The 27106-nt window shown below is 41.1% G+C and overlaps 1 protein-coding gene and 1 long non-coding RNA gene across 10 annotated transcripts in view; one reads left to right on the top strand and one right to left on the bottom strand.

Moving 5' to 3' along the window:
* dnc (phosphodiesterase dunce) overlaps positions 1-27106 on the top strand; it is a 774040-nt gene that overhangs the window by 409870 nt on the left and 337064 nt on the right. The window contains exon 1 of one of the 8 annotated variants that reach the window (XM_072304338.1): positions 24920-25123. The exons of the other annotated variants lie outside the window; for them this stretch is intronic. Within the exon in view, the coding sequence (XP_072160439.1) occupies positions 25032-25123 (92 nt within the window). The 5' untranslated portion in view covers positions 24920-25031. Of the gene's footprint in view, positions 1-24919; positions 25124-27106 lie in introns of those variants that run through there. 8 annotated transcript variants of the gene reach the window in all.
* The window catches only part of LOC140225440 (uncharacterized), a 108780-nt gene continuing 106759 nt past the window's right edge, over positions 25086-27106 (bottom strand). For both annotated transcript variants that reach the window (XR_011900542.1, XR_011900541.1), the window contains exons 2-3: positions 25777-25867; positions 25086-25214 (exon numbers count right to left, since the gene is read on the bottom strand). This is a non-coding gene — a long non-coding RNA (uncharacterized lncRNA). The remainder of the gene's footprint in view (positions 25215-25776; positions 25868-27106) is intronic.

Below are 27106 nucleotides of genomic sequence, written 5' to 3'. Positions count from 1 at the left end.
TTGGGCCCCAAGGTTGCAACATTATGAAATTGCTCCGAGTGACTCTCAAACAGTGGCGAGGCGTGGAAGATTGATTATCGATATTATCCCGTTTTAAACTATGGTAAGGCATCGATTATTAAGATGTTCTCTCCGAACACTCTGTTTATATCGATCTCTTTCCATAGGTACAAATGGTACAAATCGATATATTGTAAAGCACGCCACGCCACTACTCTCAAAGAACAATGCAGTGCTGAGAACAAAACGCAATGTTTTCCCGAAAAAATGAATTTAATTTTAAAGCTAATCACGGAATATTTCACCTTAATTGGAATTCCCAAGAATATTAGATTAAACTGCTATTAAAATTCTCCGAAACGTTCAAGTAAAAGAAAGCACAATTTTTCTAGGAAAATCCCCATTTTATCGGACGGAATATGGGAATGCTTGAAAGTATATTAATTTAACACATCGGCAAAGTTTTCGACGGTAAGAAAAAATACTCTCTCCCGGCATGGATCATATACTATCCGATTAGCGCCGAGTTTATTGCTTTTTTAAAGTTCCAGTTGAACACATCATACGATTTAGAGATGTTTCGCATGTATGTTACACAGCATTGAAGAATAATCACAGAAGTTACAATAAAAACAAATTATTTGAACAATCTTAAGTATTTACTCATTGATAAAAACATTAATCGGTCGAGTTTCAAGGACAAATCCAGAAAATGACGGCCGCGCTCAGGTCAAAACAGTTCTAGACAAACAGCATCATCCTCAAACACATAAAAAACATCGCGTAAAGACTGTTTAATTTCTATGTAAAATGCATTTTTTTTTCTTTCTTTTTTATCAATCAAGATTCCAGGTGGCAGCAATGTTAGGGGATAGGGAGGACATTAACCCAATTCGAGCCTCTAATGACCCTTGAGTTTAGGCCTTTGAAATATCACTGGGCCTTTCTATGTCCGGCCTTTGCGAGCTGAAATGTCGCCTATTTGTCAGCCCCCTCCCCTCACCTTTGCCCTCGTTCTACGTTCACCTTCCACCCGCTCTTGCTGTCAAATGTCATAAAGTGCACTTATTGTTGAAACGAATACATCATCTTTTAAATGTTTCAAAATCAATCATGTGTTTTGAAAGGAAATTTTCAAGAAATTACGTTGACTAGTTTTCCAACAGAAATATAACGTGTGACAGGAAGTTTGCAACGTCGCAAAGGGAGATACGTGGTCTGGTACTTAGGTCATCGATTTGGTTTCCTCCTAATGGAAAAGGAATTAAACCAAAAACCTGACTAAAAAATAATACAAAATTGAAATAATATTAGAGATTTTGAAATATCACAATCGAGCTACATTTTACAAGTATCATCATCCATAAGTAGAGGGGAAATGGCGACTTGCGGCCACCTGAGATATCGAAATGTAACCTAACCTAAGTTCAGTGTTGCCGTGTGACCTAACCCAAGTACAGCGTTGCCGTGTGACCTAACCTAACCTAACCTAACCTAACCTAACCTAACCTAACCTAACCAAACCTAACCTAACCTAACCTAAGTCCATTTCAGTCGCGGGTTGCGTGCCTCGCCGACCTAAGGTGCAGATATGCGGGTTGCATACCTTACGGACGGGAGGCGTCCTATGTTGGTCCCTCACTTCGCCGGTGCTCAGCGATAATTTGTGAAATGCAGCCCTCACGACTCCCATGAAATGCGGGTTGCATACCTTACGGACGGGAGGCGTCCTATGTTGGTCGCGCACCTCGCCGACGATCAGCGATAATTTGTGATGTGCATTCCTCCTGACTCCTATGAAATGCGGGTTGCATACCTTGCGGACGGGAGGCGTCCTATGTTGGTCGCGCACCTCGCCGACGATCAGCGATAATTTGTGATGTGCATTCCTTACGATCCTCCTGAAATGCGGGTTGCATACCTTACGGGAGTAAGGCGTTAACATGCGGGTTGCATACCTTACGGAAGTAAGGCGCTAATACGCGGGTTGCATACCTTACGAGAGTACGGCGTTTACCTAGCCTAACCTCTACACCCCCCTCAAATGGATGACGTCATCCCACCCGCTCTTTGATGTTCCCGCGCCGATTCAGGTGATCCTCTGTCAACTCCTCCTCCGGCCGCCGTTCAGGGTGCGACCAAGTTTAAACCGGCGTGGCCCGCTTCGCGATTTATCGATTGATCTGTCATTTAAACCTATGAAAAAAGATCGATTATCAGGGTGCTCGCAGCGAACACCTTACTAATCGATTCTTTACCATAGCTTCAAACGGCGAGATATCGACAATCGATCATTCACGGCACGCCACCGGTTTAAACCTGCATCAAAGGCGCAGAGCCGCGCTCGGATCGAACGCTGTCCGAACGAGTCTGAGCCTGTCGGGACAAGTCTGAACCTGTTCGGGTCTCTTTTCCTCGTGCGACCGGGAACAAGTTCCGAACCTGCCCGACGTTGCCACCTCGTGACTCCTTCATCTCTGCGACGTTGCCGCTCCCCCGGTTATAATTTAATGCTTTTCCACCCCCCCCCCGACCCATGCTGATAACAGGAAAATAAAGTAAGAAACAAAGGGTTCGGTTTATTGGTGATTTATTACCGTTAAAAAGAAAGCGTTACATAAAATGCATTAGAATGAAATATCGTGAATCTTACATCCTAATCGTACAGACGCTTCTTGAAAATCTTACAAACTAAGTATTACAAATTTCAAAGAAAATTGAAAATTCGAGGAAATATTAAAGACACGAAAAGTCAGTGGATTTTCTTTACAGTTCCTGAAAGTGATTGATAAGAGAACGTTACGTTGTGAACCAGAATAGCGTAAGCGGATGTTCCTTGTGGGATATTTTCGTGTGCTTCCAAATCGATTTGAATATCCAGGGGGCCCGGTTTCAGGACATCTTCGTACAAGCATCGCATCACGAACATCGGATTCTCTTCTTTGAACTTCTTCTTGGAGAGAGGAGGTTCGCACAGCTTTTCCTCTTGTGAAAAGTCCGTTATAAAGTTGAGGTAGTTCTGATAGAAGAAAGCAAACTTGTCGTTGTCAAAATCCTCGTTCAGATTCTCGTACGGGATAGAATTGTTGTTCAAATGGACTTTGAAAGAGCGCAGCTTAATATGGTCGAATTTACTGGCATCCACCTTCTCGTTGTCGGATCTGTTGGTCTGGAATACTAGAACGATGAATGACGGAGCCTCCACATTGCTGGTCGTCATGAGCTTCCAAGTCTCCCTTTGATTGGTCGGCAATTGAGGGTACTCGTGCAATTCCCAGCTGCGGAACGACAACGGATAAGAAGTGTCACGTCTGATCTCGTCCAGAATGGCTTTCTCCACACTCAAATTGTACTTGATTTGCGGCATGAGCCATTGAACTTTGGTGAGATTGAGGGATGCAGCATCAGATTCGGCACCTTCCTTCAGCGTATATGCGTTCTTATCGGTGCGAGCACGGATGAGCACGAGTTCTTGTTTCTGACGGAAAATGGCGCCCTTGTAATCGTGAGCAAAGCCCAGGAAGAGACTCAGCGGAATGAGAGCGCTGAACGACTTGTCGCTCACGTTGACAACGGGTGAGCCCCAACCGGCGTTTTCAAGTCCCGCAACTTCATCCTTGGTGCAAGTCAGCAGGGTGCGGACGGTACTGGAGATGCCCACGTTCTTGGCTCGATCCACTTCCTTGCCGTCCAACTCGTAACGCACTTGATCGAATAAGAAGGCGAAGGCGTTGTTGGATAAAAGTACAGTCTTGCCATCGTCAGCAGCCGCGTCAGCCCTCTTTGGCGTGTAGGTCAGAGTTCCTTCAATGTAGATTTTGGAATCACCGGGCACGGTATACAAATCCTGGCTATTGATCGGAATCCGGATCTCGTCGGTGTTCCGGAAACTGGAGATGTACGGGTGATATTTATGATCCTGATAATACTTGATGTCCTTGAAACGATCCATGGCGACGATCAATCGATAACAATGTATCCGAGTTGCTGGAGAGCACTTCTGAAGTAAGGTGTTAAGCGCTTGCGCGTCTGTCTCGGACTGAGCTTGAGATGCAAAGCGCACGACCTATTTAAGCCTCTTCGCTTACCCATCTGATTTGATATGCAGCCGAACAGTCACCACTTCTCCTCCGAAATCGACCGGCTTATCGTCTTGATCGACAATACTGATACTCAATCGATCGATCGTTGAGGTATTTATACGATTGTAAATGATTGTCCGCGGAGACAGCGCCATCTTGTAGCCGGGTGGGACATTGGGGCTAAAGGCGAAAATCGTATGAGCGATGGATCCGTTCATATAACATCCTGTCGCGATATTGCATTCGACCCTGATCGTGTTGACGGTGAAAATATCGATAGGCAATGCAGACTCGTGCCACGTATTTGCTTCGTAAACTTTCTTCTCGAATCCCAACAATCGACCTATCGAAGCTTCATTATTGAAATCCACTTCGTATGCACATTTGAGGGAGCACTTTAAAGTATTGTTGTTGGCTTTCAGCGTGAGATTGTCGGCGCCCAATTTCTCTTTCAGGTATTCTTCTATAGCTGTGATTTCGTAGGCTCCACGAGGTATGACGATCTCTTCCTTGTCAGCCCCGTAACGAAACTTTTGATTCGTATGGTCCACGTTCGGTATCGCGTTGTAAGCGACAAACTCGACGAGTCCAACATAATGGGTTTTGCCGGGATCCAGCACCAGAGGTGGTGAGAAAACATTTTCGAGCACGTTGCTCCTTCCACTCAGCAGGATAGTCTCACTCATTGTGACGTCGGATCCCAGTGACGCGCTGCTTTTATAAGAAACGAGAGACAAAGATGGCCGCAAATGACGGTTCCGTAAGCCTGTTCTGCGCTGAAATTGTACTCGATTAACGAGCTACCACCGAGGTATCGAGTGAGTTCCGATGGTGGTGCAACATCACCAAAACTATTGTAGTAGAGGGTACGAGAGCCTCTCTTGCTGTAGGCGACCCAATGTGTTCCAGATCCTTTACTAGAATCCAAATTGATGATTGCACACTCGTTTTCTTCGGGTTTCATGTTGATCAGTTGATCGCGCATAAAAACACCCCGAAAATGTGGGATTTTGAGTTTCTTCGCCACACGTTTCAACTCGATATCGGTCAACGGTTTCAGTGGTAGCTCGTTGATTAGTTTAAATCAGGAGCCCAGGGTCTCAGGTAGAGTCCGTATCCGGACCGGTAAGGCGCGAGATAGAGACCTTTGCCGACACGAACCTCCTTCGATTTTTTGGCGATGGTAGACTTTATTTTCTTGGACGTCGGATCGATAGAATCAGGCTTCACGCCGAGTTGCTTCAACACCACTTTCACACCTGCATCCCCCTCTTTCGGTAGTGGAATCACACGGGTAGTGACTTTCTTTCGCTTGGGAGGTGTTTTGGCATCCTTCGAAATGCACGAACCGACGATCGGTGAATTTTTCTTCTTGGTCTTGTTCTTGGGACTTCCCATTCCCATTTTCGCTTTTAGTTTCATGGCGTTGGTGACGGCATAGGCAGCGGCACGTTCTCCGAGTGAAGAATCTCCCGCTGTGACGCGTTGCCAGGCTTTGTCGGCCAACTCCAGATCCGCTTTGTTCCTTTCGGCTGTGTCAGTGTTCTTGCTATAAAACATGTCGTGTTCCTTGCAAGCAGCATCCAGTCCGTTGATCGGAGCATCTCCTCGAGCCAGACGCTTCTCCAGTTTCGTTCCAGGTCCGCAGTACCGGTATCCTCCGGGAATGTGCGCCTCGATCGGGAGCAAGTTGATGAGCTTGTTCAACACACCCTTCCCGTGTTTCCTCTTTAACGCCATGATGTCAACTAAGTTTCGCACAACACGAGCAGCTTCTTATATACCGTTCCTCGACTGAGCTCTGATTGGTCAGGAGACTCTTTAAAACACTTATGTGAACCCGTTCACAAAGTTGAAAATCAGAAGCGGAATCCAAACGGAAAATCCCAGTTCATAACCGGGAAACCCAAGTCTAAAACCGCCAAACGGCACTTTGGAATCACAGTAATCGAGTTTAAACCTCAAAAACCGAAATAAAAAACCAAAATAACCAAATTTGAAACCGAAGGAACCCTGTTTCAAACTAGGAAAACCACGTTGAAAACCGGGAAACCCAAGTTTAAAACCACTGAAACCAAGTTTAAAACCACTGAAACCAGGTTTAAAACCACTGAAATAAGGTTTAAAACCACCGAAACCAGGTTTAATATCAATGAAAGCAGGTTTAAAACCACTGAAATAAGGTTTAAAACCACTGAAACCAGGTTTAAAACCAATGAAACCAGGTTTTAAACCACAAAATATATTTAGAAACCACCATATTTCAGTTTAAAACCCCCCTTAAACTGAGTCCAAAACCTATATAACCACATTCCAAACCGGAAAATCTCTTTTCAGAACCAGGAAACCCGAGGTTAAAACCATTAAACACGATTGTCATCTCCGGAACCTTGTTAAAAACCAGAAGAACCACATTGGAAACCGACAAACTCCAGTTCAGAACCGAGAATACCCCCTTTGAAACCACTTTAATCCAGTTTAATCTCCAAAAACCGAGTCAAGAAGGCAATATAACCACATTTGAAACCGAAGGAACCCTGATTCAAACCAGAAACACCACAATTATAACCGGTAGAACCTTGTTCAAAACGAGAAAAACCACATTGAAAACCGGAAAACCCTGTTTGAAACCACTGAAACCAGGTTTAAAACCACAAAAACCACGTTGAAAACCGGAAAACCCTGTTTTAAACCACTGAAACCAGGTTTAAAACCGCAAAAACCACATTGAAAACCGCAAAAACCACATTGAAAACCGGAAAACCATGTTTCGAATTACTGAAACCAGGTTTAAAACCGCAAAAACCAACTTGGGAACCCAAAAAACACCTGTTCAAAACCGAGATACCGTCCGGTTAGGTCACCTTCCTATCCGAGGATATATAAATACGACTCCAAACGCAGGTCCGGTATCAGTCTTGCAATGAGGCTCGAACAGCAAAGTCAGCGCCTCTGGGTGAAAAATGTCGATCCGCATTCGGGCAGCATGGCGAATCGGCAACATCGGCACAGTGACCTCCTACCCGACTCGATTAGGTGTATCATTTGCGGACCATCGAATTGTGGAAAAACCAACGTCATGGTGTGTCTCCTTCTCGAGCCGAACGGACTGCGCTTCCGAAACGTCTATCTCTACTCGAAAACTCCATTCCAGCCGAAATACGAAACATTAGGTCAGATTCTAGGCGATGTCGAGGGAATGGGTTACTTCGTCTTTTCGGACAATACAGAAATCATGAAACCCAGAGACGCGGCTACAGACTCCATCTTTATTTTCGACGATGTGGCCTGTGATAAGCAGAACACCATGCGAGAATATTTCAGTATGGGTCGTCATAGCTCGGTCGATAGTTTTTACCTGTGTCAAACGTACAGCCGTATCCCAAAACAGCTGATTCGGGACAATGCCAATGTAATCGTTCTCTTTCGACAAGACGAAATGAACTTGAAACATGTCTACGATGACCACGTAAACACAGATATGACCTTCGATGAGTTCAAGAAGATGTGCGCCCTCTGTTGGCGAAAAGACAAGTACGGTTTTCTGGTGATATCCAAAGACAGCGATATAGATAACGGACGGTATAGGAGAGGTTTCGACACCTATATAAGGAGGTGATCCATCCTCGATCGGTCAGTGCCAGTTATCATCATGGAGCATATGGACGATATTATACGCTCGCGCGAGATCATCAAGCGCAAATACAACGCTTTGCGTCGCGGCGAGGAGGAGACATCGAAGGCGTTAGAGAAAACGTTCAAACCGATCGCTGACCCACTCAAAGCTATCCTGCGAATGAAAGACTCACCGATGCAAACATCGTTACTACCGATCAAGAAAGAAGAGGAAATGGAACCACCGGTGAAGAAAGGAAAAATAGAAGACCCCGAAATAGAAGACCTGCCAGGCCATTCGAAAGAAGAAACAAGCGACAAAAAGGCGGAGGAAGAAGATACGACCGATACTGATTCAGCCAGTGACATGGAGGAAGGATCAGATTGGGAAGATGCTCGTGAGGACGATCCGGAAGATAACAAGGGTCTCGATGATACCAAGCTTCTGGACTCGTACGTTGGATCTAATTTCGGGCCTATATCCTCGTCGTATTTTCGTGAAATGATTTCGAACGTTGACAGTTTCGATCACGTCAACGGAGTCAGAGTGGGTCAAAACGGTGAATGGATGCTGGGTGACAAATCGATCCGGTTCGATAAGGATGATAATATGTTGATCGGCGACCAAACGTTCGCTCCGTCCAAGGGTCTTTTCGACCTCATTTTCAAACGTTCACCGCAAGAGTACAGCACCGACGACTTGGAACAGTATAAAAAAGTTCTCGATCTGACAAACGCTCACAGAAGATCTTACGTCGCGAGCAACCCGGTACGAGGGACGAGAGCGAAAAAGTACAAAGACATCATCAAAAAACTTTATCCCAAAACTACAAATTTACAAACCGGCTCCGGAATCTTCGTCCCGTTGGAGTCTAAACGCACTTACGTCTACTGGGACGACCCGAACGAGTTGGTCGAACGCCTCCTATTGTTGGTCGCTTCTAGAAACGCCGGGAACACCGGTGTGGAGCGAGAGATTCTAAGTATCGAGGAGGAGCTACGTGAAGCAGGCTACATCCGCTAGGTCAACATGGGGTCCGTGGATAAATTCGGCAGACCGTTACCGCAGTCAGCCCTCGGTACCGGAAAAAGCCTTCCCGTACTCGAGGGAATACGATTGGACTCGGACAAAAACTACACGGCGCTCAAGAAACGCATCAAGATGGTCGCGGATCCCGAGGAAGAGTCCGACGCCGTCAACCTGTCTTGGCTGAACAAACGCCTCTACGAGCTAGAGAAACGGGTCGAGGCTAGCATCGAGAAGTCGCGTGAAACTCTATTGACCGACTTGAGATCCAGGGATGAATTGAAAATTCTGGAGGTTCCTGAAACCGCTCCATCGGCTCGAGATGAATATTCAGTAGTGATGATGGATACAGTGCCGGATATTAAAACGTACGACAAGCAGTGATGCAAACCAGTCAGTGAGAAGAAATGGAACCCTTGCTTCTGCTCCGTTCCTGTGGTGATTCATGTAAAATTTGACCGGCTGCTGAACAAGTGTACCGCGAGCCTCCTCTAGGACGATGTTGTTCCACTCCACCGCTCTCTCTGACACTCTCATCCCTCCCAGATCTGATGTAAAGACTATTATTTGGATTCGTGTAACCTATAACATCTTCAATTGTATCATTTTAATACGTTAATGAATGTAAATTTATAATTTTCGAGACTTTAATAAATTAATGAATGTAAGTTTATAATTTCACGACTTCAATACGTTAACGAATGTAAGTTTATAATTTCCACGAATTTAAAATGTTTATCATTTACTTTTAGCTAAATCCATGTAATATTTTTTGTTTTAGAAATAAAAATTTCAAACGGAACACTTTGTTTTTACGTTTATTTATCTGTTCAACTGGGTCGATTTAAGGTTAGGGGTGGTGTCTAAAGCTCCAACACCGGTGGGTAGGGAATTATTTGTAGGATTATTTTCACCGTTACGTTTCCGAAGATAGACTTGCTCGGTCGGCAGAAGCCCGGATTTCTATTCCAGTTCTTATCAGAACGGTCCGGGTTCGATTCTTAAGACGGGGTGAGTCTATCTTTAAGTTTTCGAAATTTTATTCATGAATTTTAACGGCGTCTCGTCCGTTAAGACACAAAAGTATTATTCAGTTTCTTTTTTTTTTTCATTTTATTTATCTATTTTTTATTTGTATTTATTTTTTATTCATTTCTTAATTTCTTTATTTTTATTTATTTAGGAAAATCGTGAAATTACACCCGGGGGGCTGAACGGAGCGGCAACGTCGCAGAGATGAAGGAGTCACGAGGTGGCAACGTCGGGCAGGTTCGGAACTTGTTCCCGGTCGCTCGATGGAAAAGAGACCCGAACAGGTTCAGACTTGTCCCGGCAGGCTCAGACTCGTTCGGACAGCGTTCGATCCGAGCGCGGCTCTGCGCCTTTGATGCAGGTTTAAACCGGTGGCGTGGCGTGAATGATCGATTGTCGATATCTCGCCATTTGAAGCTATGGTAAAGAATCGATTAGTAAGGTGTTCGCTGCGAGCACCCTGATAATCGATCTTTTTACATAGGTTTAAATGACAGATCAATCGATAAATCGCAAAGCACGCCGCGCCACTGGACTTTAAACTCGGTCGCACCCTGAACGGCGGCCGGAGGAGGAGTTGACAGAGGATCACCTGAATCGGCGCGGGAACATCAAAGTGCGGGTGGGATGACGTCATCCATTTGAGGGGGGTGTAGAGGTTAAGCTAGGTAAACGCCGTACTCTCGTAAGGTATGCAACCCATATACAAGCGCCTTACTCTCGTAAGGTATGCAACCCATATACAAGCGCCTTACTCTCGTAAGGTATGCAACCCGCGTGTTAGCGCCTTACTTCCGTAAGGTATGCAACCCGCATTTCTGGAGATTCGTGAGGAATGCACATCACAAATCATCGTTGAGCACCGGCGAGGTGCGCGACCAACATAGGACGCCTCCCGGCCGTAAGGTATGCAACCCGCATATCTGCACCTTAGGTCGGCGAGGCACGCAACCCGCGACTGAAATGGACTTAGGTTAGGTTAGGTTAGGTTTGGTTAGGTTAGGTTAGGTTAGGTTAGGTTGGGTTGGGTTAGGTTAGGTTAGGTTAGGTCACACGGCAACGCTGTACTTGGGTTAGGTCACACGGCAACACTGAACTTAGGTTAGGTTACATTTCGATATCTCAGGTGGCCGCAAGTCGCCATTTCCACTCTACTTCCATATCTTCGTTTTCCGATGAAAGAACGTACCCACATTCCTACGTTGCAAAATTTCCATTCGTAAATTGTACTTCCACTTCGAGACATATGGTACTTTTAACTGAACAATGCACTGATTTTCTTTCCGATTTCAAACGAAGACCAGCAAAATTATTGGAGAAAATAAAATATTATAGTAATTTTATCTCCTATTTGAGCCAATATTGCAACCATAGAGTGGAATTACTTCTCCCCATCTGGAAAACGACGATATGTTTCTTTTTCCATTACCAAATTAACGTGTTTCATAGTCACCGCCGGCAATAGAACGCTTTGATGCGAGGGCCCATAAAATATACAGCCCAGCTTAAGTATCGTTTTATCGACAATTTTCGATAATTGATGTTGCATTTTATGGAAAATCCCCACGAAAGTAAAGGACGCTTTATGAGCTTACGCGTCAAGTAATAATAGATTATGGATACCTTTCACTCCAGACCACTCTTTAAGAGGATTTTTTGTTTTATTCCGTAGCAAGGACAAATGACTCATTCTAGAGAAGACATGTCTCGTCGGGTTGATCGTTGATTTTTCTCTAATGCGCATGCAGGTGCTTTCAATGCATAATCATATCAGTGCATCAATGCTAAAGAATCAGAATATTCGTACACAAAATTCTTCAGAGCACATTATGACTCTGTCTAAAAGAAGATAAATAAATATTTAAAAAAATCTTGAAAGCAAATCCTGAATGTAGGAGTTGCTGTATTTCGATGCGTCGATTACCCTATTGTATTTGGTAAAATATATACTGAGGACCAAGCTCATGAAATCTTCTGCTACTTTAAGAATCATATAAATACGTTGTTTGGTGGAAAACAAAGAGAATGTAAAAGCAGCCCGAAACAGAAACGACAATCGAAAACGCAGGAAAACGCGGAAACAAGGCTAAAATACAAAATACAAAGGCAGGACGTTTCGGGCGTTCGTTTTTAGCAGTTGATAATGGTGCCGTAAGGTACCGAAACGTCCTGCCTTTGTATTTTGTATTTTAGCCTTGTTTCCGCATTTTCCTGTGTTTACGTTGTTTGGTAATTTGGACATATTTCTGCCAAACAAAACTATGTGCATCGTGACGTGAGCCCTGTTATGCATATTTTCTAGTGGATCTCGGGGCTTACGTCATAATGCACATAGTTCCGTTTGGCAGAAATACGTCCTTTTGATCTAGGCCCGCAAAGGCAACGTTGGTAACTGACATCTTGAGACGATGATTTTCGATCCCAATGTTGTGAGCCTCAGTTTCGTAACTGCTGCTTGTATGAATGTTTCCTAAGTTGCGATGAAAACTCCTCTGGCCTAGTTCATTGTATGACGTTCTGAAAGTTCCCCAGGAGCCGTGCAGTTTTGTCAAGTTTAAATTACTTCGATGTCTCGTCTTGGGTTTGCATGTGTTTGACGGAGAACGAAAAAAAGCTTCCGAAACAGTTGTTGAGTTTATAACGGAAGAGCATGATTTAAACGAAAAAATACGTCTACCTTAACTCTACCGTGCTAAGTAAGAACGCCGTAAATCCATCAAGATTTTCCCTCGTTTTTTGGAACTTAATACCTTGTAAAATTAAAACTGTTTTACCTATGCACCTGAAATTTTCAGGTCAGGTTTTTGATAGTATTTGCGAAAGAATTCTGTAAAAACATTAACCTAAGATACACAATTTTTTCTTCTATGATACGTTGTGTCTAAAAAATGTAAAATGGCGTTTACGGCGTTTTTGCGTTGCATGGCAGACTGTAAAAAACGCCGTTTCCGAAAGAAAAAAGTTTTGATCCATGCAGTCTTCAAAAATGGCCAGGGTCCGATTGTCTTGGCTACAGTCGATCGCAAGTTTCGACACCTCACCACTAAATTCGACTTTTAGACGGAAAAATCACAGTCTAAATTCAAACTATACGCAAGCTGAGTTTTTTCACCGTTGTCTCAAGCCGTTCTTAGTCCCTCGCCGGTGCAAACCTTTAGTCAGGGATAGAATAACAAAGTCAACATTCTTGCCTCTACTTACGCAACCGCAAACCTGTCTACAAAATGTGGGTCCAGCAAAGGCAAAAATTGGCCCTTGGTAGTGGTCCTATATGAGTCCTCTTTCTCTGGAAAATTATTAGAAGTATCGTTTAAAACATTGAAACTTTCGTTTAAAACTGTTTTCGACCTTTGACTTTTGAATTTTGAAGTATTTGTCTCTCAATAATTGTCGAAAACGTAGCCAAAAGACTATTCCGACACAAACGTTCGTCTTGCCATACATGGAAAAAAGTCCTTCATTATATTCATGGATGAAGTTTGTCGACTTTTTCCCACTTAAGGGATGAACAACGGTGTTTTGGATGATAAAATTCCTTTAACATGGTGTGACTTATCTCATTTAGTGAAAATTTGTGCTCTAGCGACACTACTTGTAAGTCTGTTACTCCATTTTGGATGCACAGCTCTTTCCGATAACAGGGTTAGAGGTGATGAAATGCGTTCTTCTTGGAAGGGGACGCGATACGACTATTGCGGCTCGGGTGTCACTCGGTAAGGTATCTCGTTCAATTGAAGGCGATTTTTGTCGCTGATGGCACACTCTGACGTGACAAAAATATCCTAGCGGCGCGGCGCTAATTTCGCCCAAGGCGACAAGTCATGTTGTCTTGAGCTTAATCAGCGATGACTCTTCTTTGGGGTTTCTGCCCGTGCGCTCGATTTAAATAGTGACCGTCCCCTTCCTTTAAATTCCGCGGGTTTTCAACCAGTTTAGTCAAAGTATGAGAGAAAAAAGAGCAGAAAAAAAAATTAAATGAAGTACAAATATTGGATTTTTGATGGTTATGAATGATGCAAATTAAGTGAAAAACACTTCAAATTTCACCGTTTAAATTCGTCATGGGTGATTTAAAGCTTCATAGGCAACGTATACTCTCTCTCTCAACCCAAAGAAGTCAAAGCCCTCGCCAATAAGACTCTAGACAAGGTATGAATTGGAACATTACGCAGAATGTTTTCTCTTCAAAATTTCACGACGAAAACGAATGATGCAACGAAAAGTCTGAAAATCTACTCCTAAACAAGATATAATTGTTTACAATTACCATATTCGTTGAATGACAAAAATACAAATGACTTAATCTAACTTCCATTTGATCTAAGTTAATAATATTCGCTAATTTCTAGTTCAGAAGTTGATTTCCAAAATTCTCGTTGTATGATTTATTTTTTGTGTACGATTTCAAAAAGAACTCATGAGACGTTAATTTTTAGTTCAGACCCTCTCCAGTGGTCCATTTGTAGTATTCCAAGTATAGAATCCTCTTTAAAAATCTTTTTACATTATAACTCAGTAAGACTCGGTTCGTATCTATGTTAAATTCAGTTCAAATGAATCATGAAACTAAAATACAAAACAATATATTTAAGTGTTTCAAATGCGCAGTTTTTTTTCTTAACTCAGTCAGTCAAAAAAAGAAATGAGACTAAGATATAAAATGTTACACTTTATGCAAGGGAAGCCCCTAACGGAGAGGGCCCGTGTGGTCGAAGATCGGCAAAATTTCAATTTCTCATCCGCGAAGTTGGACCGCTTCACGGGTAACGGGAAAGTTGAGCCAGGCCATTACACTTTTCGCGGTGCAATTTTAATCTTACCCTCCCCCCTTCCCTTGGCTCCTCCTCGTCTTGATTCAGCTCTCGAAAACACCCTCGCCGCGCTATTCATCATTCCCGCAAAATTCACCCCTCCGAGGCCCTGCGGTTTCCCTCTGAACGCTAAGGTCTTGAAGCGACGCAACGTTGCCGTTGAGACAGAAATACTAACCTTTAAAGGTAATCTGAAGCACTGCCGTGATAGGGAAGAGAGCAGTAAGTGCAAACATGAAGTTTTGAGAAAACGGGCCCAGAAGCGTCTGACCGGAAAATTAATTGAGAGAAGCCTCCGTTTTTTTGTCAAAGTGTCACTAATCATCCAAAGGACTCCTCGAAATCGTTTGGATGATTAAAATTCGATCGATTTTATTTCAATTACATTAAAAGGGTATTTTTCATTTTCATGTTAACCCTAGTCTGCCAAACATGGGTCAAATTGACCCGGCAGGCTCTAAAAACATGCATAACTTTCTTAATTTTCGGCCCACGGACCTGTGCTTCAGATATAGGTCCACAAAAACCCTCATTTATGCAAAACTATCATGATTTTGTGAAAAAAAAAAATTTCCGACCCGTGGTGAATTTTTATTCAAGACTACCCCTCAAACGGCAATTGAGGGGTCTATTTGACCCATATGCAATTCTATAGGGAATTTTTGTTTTTCAGTGCATTTGATGTTGGCATCACTGTGTGTTTTGATTCGCACGTTATAGGTTATGCATATAAGTCACTAAGTTTTAGTTCATATTTTGTTCCTATATTTATTTGTTATAACGTTCCCACCAAGTAGAGAGCTTTCTTGGATTCACCAAATTCTAGAGATAATTCCCCTATAGTTAATTTTGAAGACATGTGTTGGAACTGGAATTCCATTTTTCCTACTTGACTTAGATTTAGTTCTTTATTTTTCTCTTTTTATCTTGTTACCACGTTCCTCTAAGGAAAGTAGTATTCTAAATTTTACCAAATTCAGAGGCAATTTCTAGTTGTATTTGAAGATTTTTGAACTATTGTGACAAAGTTTTTGTACTAATATTAGTAAATTTTTCTATTTTCATGATTATTTGTAGCCTTGAAGCCTTCAAAGTAATATATTATAACTGTTTCTTTCCAAAAATGTGTATGAGTGAGTATTCCAGTCGGTCCTACCCAAAATGCGAAGAAAATCCCCAAAAAACCTAAAAATTATCCTTGATTATCGGGCTGTACAAATAATGCTAGATCAAAAACAGTGCAAATTGCATAACCTGAACAGTGCAGGATGTTTTAGGAAAATAAAAAATTCAAAATGTAGGCCCTAACTATCATTAGAATATATAGTTACCAAAAAAAAGTGTAAAAAAAAGAAGTAAAATACAGCAAACACATGTATTTCAAATACGGGTCAAAATGACCCGTAATTGGCAGACTTGTAACAAAAATCCGTTTGGCAGACTAGGGTTAAAGGCTAGTGTTAGGCAAAACAGCCGTAAGTTCTATCCTCTGCGCATGCTTTGGTGGTTACGTACAAACACACTTTCAGGTTGGAAAATTGGCAGAAGAGGGCGGCACTTTTTTTGGAAGCACTGTTTTCATTGTCTCTCTGGAGGAATAATGTCACTTACTGCTGCCTTGCCTAACTTTTCGAGATGCATCTATCGTTCAGAGTTTCATTTAAAGTTGCTAAAGAAATAAAAAGTAGTTAAAAACGTCGTGCGATCTCAAGACAGGGTATCACAAGCGCCAAAATGGACAACATAACTTGACTTTGAAGCAAAAGGTGACATTGTATATGTATACGCGTATTGGATATGCTAATCGCATATGAAGAAAGATTACAAATTGTCAAGGTAAAACAGGAATATTGTCTCGTTAATAGCTTTCTCGGGGCTCAAAAAAGTACAATAAACTTTTTTCGTACTTTCAATTTTGCGTAAATCATGTCATTGATTTGTAGCTCGTTTATTAAGTATGACAGTTAGCTCTATATTACAAAATTTCTCTAAGTGGTTATGTACAAGAAATTATATATGAGTGGCGTATGCTATTTATGCGATTCTCAACCATTTTGAATTTTTCATATGAAATAACATATGAAGTACGACATACGTATATGTATATGTAATCTCTGTGGTAGTTTTCGTGCATGCAGTACCTCATCATACCCGCACGGAGCCTAAGGTTCCTTCATTTTTGTGGGTAGGCAATTTGAGCTCCAGGACGTTAAAATAGTTGTATCGCATATTGAAAGAGCAACAATGAAGGGGCTGAGGACATTTAAATGAATAGAATTCGCTTAAGAGCCCAGAAAAAAGTGCTGTGTTTTTTAATGTATCATCAATTCTAAACTGCATTCGTGAGCTTTTAAATATGTAAAGTATTCTACAAAGCCACTTTAATTAAAGTCCGTTTGCATTTCGTAAAAAAAATTGTTTTTCGTCCTTGTTATGCAAAAATATTTCAATTTAAACTCGTCACAAGTTATATAATTATACATTTCGAAATTAACTCTAGACCCACTTCTAACTTTGCACAATGATGGTCATTTATAAACTATCAATCAACTTTTTCTACCAACCCTGAGTCCTCTCCATACATTCAATTTTTTTGACATTCTTATTATTATCTGAAATAGTGCTAGCGTCTCTTAGTACTGTAACTGTTTTATGATTGCATCGTTACCGCAGTGGAATTATATGGTTTTGGAAAACATTAAGGCAGATATACACAAACCTACCATAAAATTTTAAAACTATCAAAATATTTTGTCCATGATTTTGTATAGTGAAGAACCATTTTAAACCCATGCATGAATCTATTTCTAAATTTATAATATTGCATTTCACTCGAGATTTCATAAAATTGTCCTTTTTATGAAGGCATGTTTAGGATCTCCTCGACCTCTCTTCATCATCATGTAAAATATACGGACCTCCAAGAAAAAGGAATACCTATAAATACGGATTTCACATGCCTTTGTTTCTCAATAAATAGAGAATACAAGAATTTAACTTTTTTTCACATCATTACCTCCTCACAATTCGTAAATTGAGCTCTTCTCTGAATTTTGGGCACCATTCTGTGTCCCAAACGAACGCATATGCATTCACAATATAAACTGATGAAAGTTGCAGGGGCGTTCTTTAAATTCGTAGCCTGCTCACCTGCAGCAGCACTTGCCAGTGGAGTCACTTCAGCTTAAAAGTTCATCCGGTAGAGAGCAGCGCTTGTTCAAGCTTTCATTCTCACACTCCCCGTTCACTCGACGAGAATGTCATCATAGCATCGGAGTTGCAAGTTACTGTTGTTCGGATATTCTTGAACGTGATGTGCCTCTGAAGTACGGATAAGCGATTTTCGTTCACTGTGAGCGAATTCTCTTGAAAGGTCTTTGAAGGGTGCATAAGAATACCGTCAAACAGCCGTGTTACGCGAATAAGCACGTGAATATTGAGAGAAAATGATAAATGTGTCGTTCTAGTATTACGCAAGCCATTATGACCGACTTTTGGACTCCCTTCCTCCTGAAAGCCACTCCTAAGCTAACTCTCACCCCCTCCTTTGAATTAGGTTAGTGTGGCTGAAGGACTCACCTCCTACCCAATTTTTCCAAAAAAATAACGCAGAGAACTGAAATCGTTGAAGGAGAAATTTCGAAACTCTCCAAACAGTTGTGAAAAAGAACCATAAGTCTCGGTTAAAATCTATAACTTTTTAAACTGCTTGTAAAAACATTTTTCTTCATACCTACATTTATTTAATTTCACATTAACATTTTTTTCTTTTTACTTCTGGTTTTTTTACCTTATTTTTTTTCAATGATGTGGTCCATTATCTTCTTGAAAGTGTTTTTTTTTCTTCTTTCGTCCGGTTTTTTAGTGTTCATAAAGACTCTTTTTTTCAAATGATGTGCCGTTCCATACTCCAGACATACTCCTTACGTGTAGCTTCAAATTAAGAAATCCCACTTTTAAAATTCAAATATTTTTACAATAGTGAAAGACTATCAGAAAACATCTTGCTTCAGCTTTATCAAGAATGAATCTTCAATTTTGAGCTTCTTGTCCAAGTACCCTACTATTCTCATGAATTTAATCCATCGGGTAGCATGCAGATTTTCTATTAACTCTTTCATAAGTTGCACCATCTTCAGCCCATCTTATACCTATCGATATCCATCGGATTTAACCCATCGGATAGCATGCAGATTTTCTATTAACTCTTTCATAAGTTGCACCATCTTCAGCCCATCTTATACCTATCGATATCCATCACTTCTTAATGATTAACGTTGTCTCAATGAATATGAAGGTAAGATATTTATTTATTATTATCATTTATTTTTCTTTTTATTTTTAGACCAACGTTTTGAATAAATTGGAATAAAACATTCAGGTGTAAGCATGGATGGGTAGTTGGTCGAAAACTTATGCGGTGAGCCAGGATTTTACTTTTTTTTGCTTAGAATTTAGAGGTATTTACTTACTGGGTTGTCAGTATTGGTACTGATACTTGGGATGGTCTTTCATTTAAACATCCGTGTATTTTTTAATTAGAGGAAAATACGCATTTTAGTTGGTTGTTGATATCTGTCTCGCTATTAGGAGTTTTTAATAATAACGCAGAGAATGTGGAAAATTGTTGGAAAAATTATTTGTATTGGGATACATTATGTTTACCGTTTTATTAGTCCGGTCAGTTAATACTCACTTGTATTGCTGATTCAATATCAACCGCCTTGGTTATAAAAATGTTACAGGAATATGCTCATCACCCAGGGAAATGATTTTGAATATTGAACCTATAATGTTGATGAGATGTTGACAATTGTCATACACATGTTTATGTACAATATATATCACCTTTAATGGTTTCACTGTAGACAAAAACATAACCTTGTTGTATCTATGCCATGGTGGTCAGGATAAAATATTCGAGGTCAATCAGAGATACATTGATTATAGTTTAGTATAGTGGAAAATCCTAATGTATTATCGCGGATAAAAGAGAATGGACTTGCGCTAGTCACATGATTGTGTTTTGGTTCTTTCAGATTATAGCTAAGCAAAAAATAATAAGATCCGTTCAGACCCCGAGTGTCCACGTCAAATATTAATAGCAGAAATACCACTATATAAAAAACACGGCGGCGGCGGCGTATGACGTTATCCACCTTGGATTAATCTAATCCCTGTTTTAAGAGGAGGAACCACTATACAAATCTGTGCATCATTCGAATCAATGAATCCAAGGTAGAAGAAGCCATGATATGTGCAGGTCTCGCGGTAAATAACGTCACACAATGTTTTTTTCAAAGAGCGATCTACTCGTTATTATTGGGCGCAGGAACTAGTTGTTTGGACGGATTTTATTACTGCTTAATAATCCATAAGCTTACATCACCAACGTGTGATTCGGTGATCAGCTCAACTGACCCATACTCATCATAGAACCTTGACTTGACCTCGTGATTTTTTTTTTCAATGAAAGAACACAACTCGAAGTATTGACCATCCCTTTGCCATATTATGCGCCTCCCAACTGGTAAAAAATTAATCTTAATTTCCGTTTGTGACACTGTGTACGTCTAAAATACGAGAACCACTCAGAAACGGATTCGTATTGTCTTTACTCTCAGTATGAAGGGACTCTAATAGTTAGCGAAACGCCAACACTGCGAGAGCAAACAGTTGCATACACACCAGGGGCACCCAACGGCCTGGAAGCACTGCGCCTCGCGGGGTCGCACTGCTCTCGACGGTGGGTGACGCGCCTTCCCCCCTGCATCCACCTCCGATGCAGCGAACCCCCCTCCTCCCGATCCCCAGGGAGTGGGGGGGGGGGGCGAAATGTAGCACAAGTTGTGAACTACTGATGACGTCAAATTACGTTCGATCCTCCACCGCAGCCCTGCCGGGAGCAGCATGGCGCGGCACAGCTACGACCGAGGAACATGGCGTCTGGAGTGAAGTTGCCGGCCACGTCCGCCAAGCCGCGCCACCGTCGCGCCGCCCGCCGCTCCGAAATTAAGACGCCGTAATTGCTGGCATTACGTCTCCGATTCTCGCCTTTTTTCGGCGTGATTTATGAATCGATCGTGTCGCGTGCTGTGATTTTGTGTTTGCTCTCCCCTGTGCTCCTCTCGCAAGCTGCGCACCTCGTTTCTCTCTTCTTTCTCTCTCCTCGCCCCTCTCAGCTCGCTCCTGAGCTTGCTTTCTCTCTCTCTTAATTTCGGCGCTGTCTCTCACCTGTCCCTCGGACCTCCACTCTACATCAATTTCCCGCCGCGCCGCGGCCGGGGGAGGGGGCCGGTGTTTGTTTGTTCTTCCGTTTTGTTCGTCCCTGTTTTTGGATGTTTGTCTTCAATTAAAAATTCTCGCACGTCTTAAGCGTTGTGTTTTGAGTGTTCTATGTCAGAGTTGTTTGCGGCTTATTCGGGCATGCCCCCGTTGTTGTGTTATGACCCGATGATCAGCTCTCGAAATTTCGGGTAGACAACGGTTCGTTTGTTTAGGAATTTATCATAGCATCCTACACTTAATGTCAATATTAGCTTTTTCCTAAAATATTATTTGGTATAAACAGCGGTTCGCAACAGGCCGGTTTACATGAATTTCAAACAGTTTGAGCATATTAAATTACTTTAAAAATAATGTTGTTAATGAAATATACTTCGTACGTTTATGGAGAGAATCTCATTTCAATATTTAAAAACTGTGTGGAAGTAATCCGCGCAATTTATTTCAACTTAAAAAGTATGTGAGGATTAACTTGGGCATACATATTGGTAAAATCAAAAACAAGATAACTGCTGCCGACGGCAAAAATTAAGCAATAATTAATGTGGCACAAACATTTATAGCTGAAAGTATAAATTTAAGGCTCACCTCAATAGCAGCGTAGATGGGAGCATTGCGAACTCGCCACTTCGCGTCATAGCGCCTTCAATCATTTGCAGATGCAACACGGACATCCATCAAGCACGAATAGTTGTATCTCTGCGCCGGCATCAATTAACGGCAATTTCCTTGCTCTATTCTATTGACGTATGTTAGTTCCGTTTATCTTATTTGTAGTGGTGCTTCAAGGGCTACGTGAACAACACAGCCGAGGACAGGAGAAAAGTGATTAGGCATAGTTTTTGTAACTTATCTCCTGAATCTGAGCAATAGCTCTTCAGAAGCATTGAGAGGAGCATTATGAGTTCACTCTCCATAAAAATGAGTTAATAAGTGAATGGTATTTTCTCGGGAAAAAGGATTTCTTTGATATCAATTACTTGAAAACCAGCTAAGCATTCTACAACTACTTTTTCCTGCGACAGTAAGTTATCCCCTTTATTAGAGCCGTATGACAAAAAGTCATATTAAAGTGCAAGTGAATATAAAATACTTATTTTAAATAGATGTCCGATGATCAAAAGAAGAGTTGCAGAATATTGCCGTCGTTAAGATGACTCTAGTCGATTGCCAATGTTATTTTCTCGGGACCGAGAGGGCTGTAGTCTTTAATTAATCACAAGTAGTCGTAAATTCAATCTGAAAGTTTCAACTAAAGTTTAATTTTGTTTCAAATTAGTTGAATCTTGAATTGCCCTCTAATTAAAGAAACTCTCTCCCTCACTACCCAATTTTTCCAAAGTTTCTCTTTGTTTTTCTTTTCGCTGCTTTTGCACATGTTTTGTGACTCTTTGTTGGAGAGTCGCAATCTCCCTCCTCTCCACTCTATCCCTCTCTTTCACGAAACCTCTTCAGGTAAAGCATGCTTAATCTCACACATGCAGCCTTTGCATATAACAGCATAAATAATAGTTATGCTTGCAGTCTTACGCAGGTTTTGGACAAATTGTTTAAAATTCGTCACAATTGGCAACTACAAGCTGTGAATATTATTATTACAATCAGATCCCAATGGGTAAAAATGAAAAAAACACTGGACCAAAATAATTAAAAAGTCAGCAAGGACAATCATATTTTAAACAGAAGACGACAGCAGTGTTGGTAAATCCTATTTACGACGTACGCCAGTAATCAGCGCAGAAACCAATTAATTAAAAATTTAAATACTGGAAAATGCTGCACACAGGCTTGTTATTTCATCGGATATCCTTAGATTTTGAAGAAGATGAAAAAAAAATTATTCCAACCTTAGCTATGCGATGAAGTGGACTGTTTTAACCATAATTATCTTACCTACTTTTCACGTTCCCCCATTTTTTCTTTTTAGTCAATTTTTAACGAAAAAACCAAACAATTTATTACCTTAAAGCCATCAATGAATTTTTACTTGCAGTTACACTATTTAAAAGCTAGAATAATGCCTCTGTGTTTTTTTTTTTTAACTTTTTTTCATTTTTTTTTGTGTGTGTTTACTTTCTTTTAAAGAAAGCATGAAATGAACTTATGTATCGTGTTATGTAGATAAAATAATCATGGTTAATGCCATCCAATCAACAGACTGCAAAGTTCCATGCACTGTCATCAATAAAATCAGTGATTTTTTTTTTCTTTCTTTGTCCTCAGCCATACAATTTTTAACTCTCGAGAAGTTGCGAGTAAAACTACCTGACGAGGTGGCTGACGGCACACTACGTCGCTCCTTTGACGTAAGGGCGTAACTGAATTTCCACATGAGCCCTGTTTACCATATGAATCTATGTCTTCTGGGACTCATGCGGAATTCGAGTTACGCCCTTACGCCAGAGGAGCGACGATTAGTAGACGTACGTCGATTACGGTCTGAGCTTTTTCAATCTAGGCGTGACGTCACGAAGCCAGGGCTTTGACGTCATTGCAGTCACCCAGGCGAAAAAGTGTAGAGCTAAACGATTCTTTAGAGAGGCATCAGTTCAGACTCAAGTGGAAATCATCGGCCCCGTCGTCACGGGCTCAGCCTTTGCGCCTCCAATCCTCTGTAAGAGCGCTGACACATTTTTCCCTCTTCGCTCCCTCAATTTTCTCTTTTCCACCTTATGATAACGTTGCCAAAATTATTTTAATTGGTATGTGAGGTAACTTCAAGGGAGTAAATCGACGATCAGAGTTGGAAACTGCGTATCTCAGATTGTGGTCATGTTAATCCCGCTCATGTCAATCAAACAACAGTGAATTTGCTTCACTCACACTAAAAAAATCACCAAAAACTGCAAGGGATAATTTTGATGAGTTTATCATAAAAGAAAATGAAACAAAATCGAATACTTTTAATCGTTACGGTTGAGTTACGCATTTTCCTCAATCACCCGTCAAAATATGTTAGTCAGGCAAAATTACCCCTGATGTCAATCTCCAGCTTTGGCGCAATGCATTCGGGATACGATTCATAAACATTTCAAATTTTAACTGTCAAGGAGTTATTCTAAAAAAGTGTACGATTTAATCTCCTCAGAGATTCTTCCCCTTCTTCAGCCAGTGAACCAACAGAAGAAGAAGCAGAATCTCTAGGTTAGTCATTATAAGATATTATCGCCAAAATCGTCTCTTAGAATTTTCAATTAAAGTCAAGTAATTCTTCAATTATTCATCGATATTGATACATAGGGATCAATTGCAATTTGGAAAAACAGTATCTTCAACTCTACGATTATGGAGGATAATTTTCAGCACAAAAATTCAGAAAAGACTGACCTGGAGGCCAAATTTTCGATTTTTTCCAAATGATCCACTTGCGGTTAAAATCTGAAAATTATTGATGCCAAGAAGGCATCGCGCCGAAGTTGAGAAACCACCCTAAAGTGAAAATTCTTGGTGATGAACTCGTGTTCATCATTAAATATTTATTATTTTACCCCTCTACTTACTAATGTAAACATACATTAATAACTGTCTATATCTAAATTATATATTTAATAATATTACACAGCAAAATAAAAAAAACATATTTTAATACAATTCTAATTCAGTGCAGCAAAAACACATCAATTTCGATTTTAAATTTTTAATTCTGAATACTTTCTGATAATCTTAGGAAAATTGAATCGAGATGTCAAGACACATTGGCATTATTATTATGTCATAAAAGCGTTCGGGATTAACTGTTTATGATTGTTTTAAAATTTTTGACTTATGACTCAAGAAGTCTTCTCTAGGTTTTGACCGTGTAACGGTCAGGAGGTGCTCACCCTCGCAGAATATAAACAATCAGTCAGTGTTACTTGGTTGTTTATGTACGTATATATTTTATGGTGCAGCCGGTTCAGGGCTGCAACAGTAAAAAAAACTAGAGTGCCTTCAATTTAGTCTGTATGCAACACGGACATCTCTTGCGAAAGGAAATTTGTATTCAGGCTTCAACGTTAGCGTTGACAGATGGTGAGGTTAGCTCACAGCTTACGACCGACTGCTGATAAATACTTACGGCCCATTATCGTGTTCCACATCACTTCTAAAGACTTGAACGTTCGCTGTCGGATGTGCGATGAGATTGCCGGCGACGAGATATGACTCGAATGCTTCGCAAGTGACAGTCAAGCGGAGGCGATGGGCCAGGACTGGTGCATGCGCCGGAAAAGGAGGAAAAACGGACTCAGCTGTTGCCCTTGCAGTCCTGCCAGCAGTATTTACAGAAACCGGTAATCAACCCTCTCAATGACACGGAATGCAGTTTTGCTCCCAGAAGTAGTTCCCCGAAAACTTGTCCATTTGCTTGCTCATTTTCCGCTCCTGCTTGTAGATTTGAAAAGAGTAAAGTATGATCATTTATTTTCACAATAATTCTAAGACTGAAGTTAGTTATTCCTTTTAACTCCCTTTCCCTTGTTTTTACAAAAATGAAAGAGTAAAGATACAGAAGTCGCTAATTTCCTGTGCTTTCCACATTATGGACGTTCCGCTGCTGATGTTACTCATTATTACAATTGAACTACATTTTGCAATTTGGAACTATGAATTCTAACCCGGTTTAAAAACAACGCATTTGCCATTCGTTTCCCTATGCACATAAGTGTTTTTCCAGAAGAGCCAGAATTGATAGTTCCAAATTGCAAAATGCAGTCCAATTTAAACCCTTTTCACAAAAATTGAAGACTTTTTTTTTCATTCTTTTTCTTCTTGGAGGGAAACATTGGGAAGCTTCCACACTCCAATTTTAAAATTAGAGACAGCAATCGCATTTTCGGCGGTTTTCAACAAAGTTTCCGAAAAGTAAGGAAACAATGACAGTAAAATCGTGGGGGGACCCCACGCCTTTTAAATTTGAAGCAATAATCGCGATTTTCGCACTAACCTGAAGGAGAGGAAAAATTTTGAGTTTTCCCTGGTATCTTTCCACAAAAATTACAATCTTAGGATTGAATGATTTCGGATATCATCGACCCCTGTAAAAATAATAAAAATAACGTAAAAAAAGGGATAGAGATTTGTAAATAGAAGTATAAAAATCTGTGGCGAAATTCGTAAATGGCAGTTTGCACTAATGACACGCTTACAGAACGGTTTAGTACACAGCGTGAGAAGCGACCGTAGGGATGAAAAGGGTTGGGTCTGGCGCCAGAGTGTCTATGAATAATTTTCGAGCTTAAAAGATAGCTTCATGATGAATGACACTGCGCTACGCTTCGTCATTCCGCCCCTCGGATCATTCTTCTTTCCGCATTCCTTTGTCAGTATACATCTTCATATATCGTAAACCGATTTTAAAACATCTTTCATAACCTATGATGCTTCCAAATGGACCGGTGTTAATGTTACATCGCAAGTCTTTGTAAAGGTGGCAGTCACGGACCCAGGGAGCGAAGGTCAAGAAGGGTCATCATTGTTCTCCTTGACCTAACTTAAAGGGCTGCGATAGGATTGCGCAAATGCCCCCTATTTTAACTTTTTCGAGATGCATAGGATTGCGCGAATTTTTCTGGCACTGAACACTCACATGTTTGCGCGAATATTTAATATTCGACGAGGAAGCGTTAATCTGGCAACCTTGGTAGATCGTGGTAGATATTTACATTGCGAAAGACTGTTCATTCCCTCCTTAATTACGGGTATGTCTCTCCTTGATGGATAGCCCTCGCAGCACGAATGGCCCAGAGAGTTTTCATAGACATTTAAAAAGTGAACTAAGGGCCTGTGGCCGCCAATCATTGGGAAAACCTACTCGTAAAAAATTGCAGGACAACCATGTATTTTAAGAGATAAAAGGATTCAACAGACGCAGTCCTACAGCATTCCTACAATCTTGTACGCGCTAATATGCGTTTCACGCCATTTGACCGACTGCACCTCGTTTGGCGCAATGCGAGAAGTATTCATGCAGTCTTGCAGGCGCTAATGTAAGTCTAACGCCGGCCGCACTGTGTTCGGCGCGATCATTCGAACTCGCGTTAGTAAAATCGCGGCATCGAGTAGTAGAGCTTATTAAACATGATTTTTTTGACGTCGTATGAGCATTCCAAGGTTGCCTTGTTTCTCCCGATTAAATATTTTTTCCGAGAAAAGTTAGGAAAGCTTTTTATACCCACGACCATTATTCAATCTTTTCACTTCATTGATCATCAGAAGTTAAGACGTCGGTGACTCGTCAACAAACTAACCTAAACTAGCAATAACATAAAAATGCG

This window comes from Bemisia tabaci, chromosome 1 (genome assembly GCF_918797505.1).
Source record: "Bemisia tabaci chromosome 1, PGI_BMITA_v3".
In the NCBI taxonomy this organism is placed as follows: domain Eukaryota; kingdom Metazoa; phylum Arthropoda; class Insecta; order Hemiptera; family Aleyrodidae; genus Bemisia; species Bemisia tabaci.
This window is presented reverse-complemented; position numbering and strand designations above follow the sequence as displayed.